At 40.9% G+C, this 4,533-nt stretch overlaps 1 protein-coding gene across 1 annotated transcript in view; it reads right to left on the bottom strand.

Annotated features, from left to right (window-relative positions):
- Positions 1 to 2,199: 2,199 nt before the first annotated feature.
- The window catches only part of LOC138964378 (uncharacterized), a 2,465-nt gene continuing 131 nt past the window's right edge, over positions 2,200 to 4,533 (bottom strand). Inside the window, exons 2-3 of the mRNA XM_070336320.1 lie at positions 3,926 to 4,003; positions 2,200 to 2,524 (exon numbers count right to left, since the gene is read on the bottom strand). Of these exons, the coding sequence (XP_070192421.1) occupies positions 2,358 to 2,524; positions 3,926 to 4,003 (245 nt within the window). The 3' untranslated portion in view covers positions 2,200 to 2,357. The remainder of the gene's footprint in view (positions 2,525 to 3,925; positions 4,004 to 4,533) is intronic.

Raw genomic sequence — 4,533 nt, 5'->3', positions numbered from 1 at the left:
AGTTTAAAATTTTTAAAAAAATCAAATGTATGAGAAAATAGTTCTGTTCGGTTCAATTCCTTTCCTGTTGATTGTTTTTAACATAACTTCTCCATCCACAACGGACGTGTACGTGTGTTGGACAAGAAAGTGATGTCAGAGTGTTGCACGATGTACGCGCTGTGTCCATCTCAGGTCGTGTCAACCCTCGAACCGTACTAGGAACTGTCTAAGTGCCCAACTAATGTTCATTCATACCTAGTTTGTTAACAAACAAACAAACAAACAAACAAACAAACAAACAAAGAGACAAACAAACAAACAAACAAACAATGCAAACACACAAAACCCACAAACACACAAACAATCAAATAAACAAACCAACACACAATAAATCTAATACATACACATCCACCCCCTCCCCCCTCCCCAAACCCCCACCCCCGAAAAAAAAACACGAACAAACAAACAAAACATCACATAGATACACACAGAAATAAAACAAGTCGCGTAAGGCGAAATTACTACATTTAGTCAAGCTGTGGAACTCACAGAATGAAATTGAACGTAGTCCGCCGCTAGTGCAAAAGGCAGTGAAAGTGACGAGCCTGTTTGGCGCGGTAGCGGTTGCGCTGTGCTTCATAGCACGCTTTACTATACCTCTCTTCGTTTTAACTTTCTGAGCGTGTTTTTAATCCAAACATATCATATCTATATGTTTTTGGAATCAGGAACCGACAAGGAATAAGATGAAAGTGTTTTTAAATTGATTTCGAAAATTTAATTTTGATCATAATTTTTAATTTTTTTAATTTTCAGAGCTTGTTTTTAATCCAAATATAACATATTGATATGTTTTTGGAATCCGAAAATGATGAAGAATAAGATGAACGTAAATTTGGATCGTTTTATAAAAAAATATTTTTTTTACAATTTTCAGATTTTTAATGACCAAAGTCATTAATTAATTTTTAAGCCACCAAGCTGAAATGCAATACCGAAGTCCGGCCTTTGTCGAAGATTGCTTGGCCAAAATTTCAATCAATTTGATTGAAAAATGAGGGTGTGACAGTGCCGCCTCAACTTTTACAAAAAGCCGGATATGACGTCATCAAAGACATTTATCGAAAAAAATAAAAAAATATCCGGGGATATCATACCCAGGAACTCTCATGTCAAATTTCATAAAGATCGGTCCAGTAGTTTACTCTGAATCGCTCTACACACACACACACGCACACACACATACACATACACACAGACACACATACACCACGACCCTCGTCTCGATTCCCCCTCCATGTTAAAACATTTAGTCAAAACTTGACTAAATGTAAAAAGCACGTTACCCTCGTCTCTCCTCCTCCGCCAAACACAAGTAAAAAGACAGGTTGGCACACACACACACACACGGTGTGAGCCACGTTATCCGGTCAGTGAGTTTGCACAATCATTAAGATGCCGGGAAAAATGAGCAGAGTTTACAGGCCGATTCTGTCCAGATTTGAGATGAAACTTTATTTTGTAATTCTAAATGAAGTTGGAAAGAAATCATTCGCCTATTTTGAAACTTTAGCTAAGCTGACATTTTACATGAATAGAGATGCCATGTAGTGTATGTTGACATTTACTATCATAAAGTGGTCAAAAGGCAGCTTAACGGTGCTCCTACTAACACACACACACACACACACACACTTTCGTATATTATAAACATAAATCATCCAAATTAAATATACCGGCCTCTTTCGGTCACATCGCTGCTCTTGCCGCTGCTCTCTCCAAACTACGGCGTCCATTTTCAGTGTCAACTGAACTTGTGGCGCGCCGAACTTGTGTGACCTTGTGTGAGGAATTTTACCGCGTAAGCGCGGTCACGTGTTACGCAAGAGGTGTGTAAAAAACATGCATCCGTGACATTTTACCTCCATTTTCCTGCCTGACGTAAAACGAAACGAAACTTAATTTAGGGATATTGATTGACCGTTTTATACGGCGTTTGACAATATTTTCCTATGCTGCCGGCAGGATATACTGACCCGGCATCCTTATGAGGGTGTGTAAACTTGCAAAAGGCAGCTTAACGGGGCTCACACAAACACACACACATACACACATACACACACACACACACATACACACACACATACATACACACACACACAAACGAGCGCGCTCACACACACACAAACACGCACACACTGTTTCAAAACAAAACAATTATGAGTTGCTTCTGTTTGCTATTTTTCAGACCCAAAGAACAAACATCACATGCACCAATGAAGACATCACATTTTTCATGTAATATTAAAGATTGTCATCATTAAACGTCCATGTTATTTTCTTTTTGTGATGTTTTTTTTACTCTGAACCTTTCCTCAACCAGAGGCGTTACAACTGCAAGTGGCCTGGCCGCCATTAAGGCTGAGGTTGAAACCTTGACCTTCAGGACAGCAGATGACGATGGCACCGACACTGCCGCGGCTAGTCCAGCCCCTATCATCGCACTGGGCCTTGCCCACCCCGCACCCTACCGCCTCGCTGCCTGTTGAAAGGAAACATTTTTAGTACGGGTACTTTCATGACTGAGTGTCTGAGGTATTGACTTATTGAAGGCACAGTTCTCTCCGTTAAATTTCTTACACACACGCTCACGCACGGACACATGCACGCACGCACGCACGCACGCACACACGCACGCACGCACACACGCACATACGCACACGTACGCACGCACGCACACATACACACACACACAAACAAACACACACACACGCACGCACGCACACACGCACGCAAGCAGGCGCGCACACACACACACACACACACACACACACACACACACACACACACACACACAAACACATTCATGAAATATTCTTCTCCGATTTGACTAGATTTTGCATGGGTAAAACACATCCCTTAACTTGGACACACACCGAAAATTAACATTCAATTCCCATAGCTTTTTGTGCAGATATGGTTTGGGTTTTGCTGTATCATGTTTTTGAAACCATCGAGCGGGTTGTATTTAAAGGAAAAGTATCTTCCTTTAAAAAACAAACAAAACAAGAAATTCCTCCGAGGTAGGAAAAACACCCCCGTTGGTCAAAGGGAAATAACCATTCTCACTGCCACCAACTGAGAAGGTTATTTCCCTTTGACCATTAATATGTCCCTCTATAAGTCCTTGTAGAATCTTAATCCACCAATAACTCCCTAACCGTGTGTTTGACTGGTCCCAATTTTTGTAAGGACCGTCTCAGGAATGTATAGAACCTGTTCACCAAGTTTGGTGACGATCGGTCCGTTCATTCTTGAGATCTATATGCGAACACAAACACACAAACACACAAACACACAAACAAACAAACAAACACATCGACCGAATCCTATACACACCCCTATACCGGGGGTGTAAAAACCATTCCGCTCTACACAGAAAGTGGGTAGACTGCATGTTGATTTTCGTTTTGTGGGCAAATGGAGGTACGGTCTTATTCCATGTTAAATCCAGGGGAAAACTGAAGTGGTAAACCGGATAATTAACATAGGAAGGCCGGTCTATTTTATTGAATGATTTGTGCATGGATTGATTTGATGGTTTGTTGAATGGTCGACTTATTGTGCAGTTGGTTTGTTTGTTGGTTGTGTGACTGACCTATTATGTGACATGAATGGTCTTCATTCATGTTGTTACACATGTGTGTGCATTCGTCCGCCTGATACGATATCATTCTGTTCATTTACATGTACACACACTCATACACAAACAATAACAGACATAAACCTGTCTGTCTCTGTTGATGAGTCTGCGTTTAGGCTATATGTTTCTGTCTGTCTGCCTGTCTGTCTGTACGTCTCTCTCTCTCTCTCTCTCTCTCTCTCTCTCTCTCTCTCTCTCTCTCTCTCTCTCTTTCTCTCTCTCTCTCTCTCTCTGTGTTACCTGGTAGTGTCAGGCAGATGACCAAGACAACAGCCAAAACCAGAGTCGCCGCTTTGCCCATTATTGCTGCTGAAGAAACTGTATAGGAGATGAGAACATATTTTATAGATCATATCAACAAATCCAGAGTTGCCACTTCATAGTCCGGCTGAAGGGCTTGTGACGGACGTGTTTTAATCTTTACAAAAATCAAATCACTTTATGCATAGTGGTTAAGAAGAAAACGCGTCGAAGACAAGTAGTACTACATCTTTTGTTAAAAGGGTTAGGTTCTATTTCTAATCGTTTTAGTTCTACCCTGGTTAATTTGTGAGTGATACGCCCAAAATTGGGTCAATTTAAACCCCAGAGAAGCCTCGCTGATGCATTACACTGACCTCTTTTCACACGTGTTCAGTTTCACCGCATTCCTCGGTCAGGTTCTGTCCAATCAACGTGACAGTTTTAAGAAGCACAGAAGTTCAAACGAATGAATTAGAATATGACTTTCTGAGTGTGGAGCTCTTTTCAGAAACCGAAACAGAGACATATGTGTGAATAAATAAACAGAAAACAACAGATATACAACAACAAAAATCACTTGTATGATAATATTTCAAAGCACCATA

This window comes from Littorina saxatilis, linkage group LG4 (genome assembly GCF_037325665.1).
Source record: "Littorina saxatilis isolate snail1 linkage group LG4, US_GU_Lsax_2.0, whole genome shotgun sequence".
Lineage (NCBI taxonomy): Eukaryota > Metazoa > Mollusca > Gastropoda > Littorinimorpha > Littorinidae > Littorina > Littorina saxatilis.
This window is presented reverse-complemented; position numbering and strand designations above follow the sequence as displayed.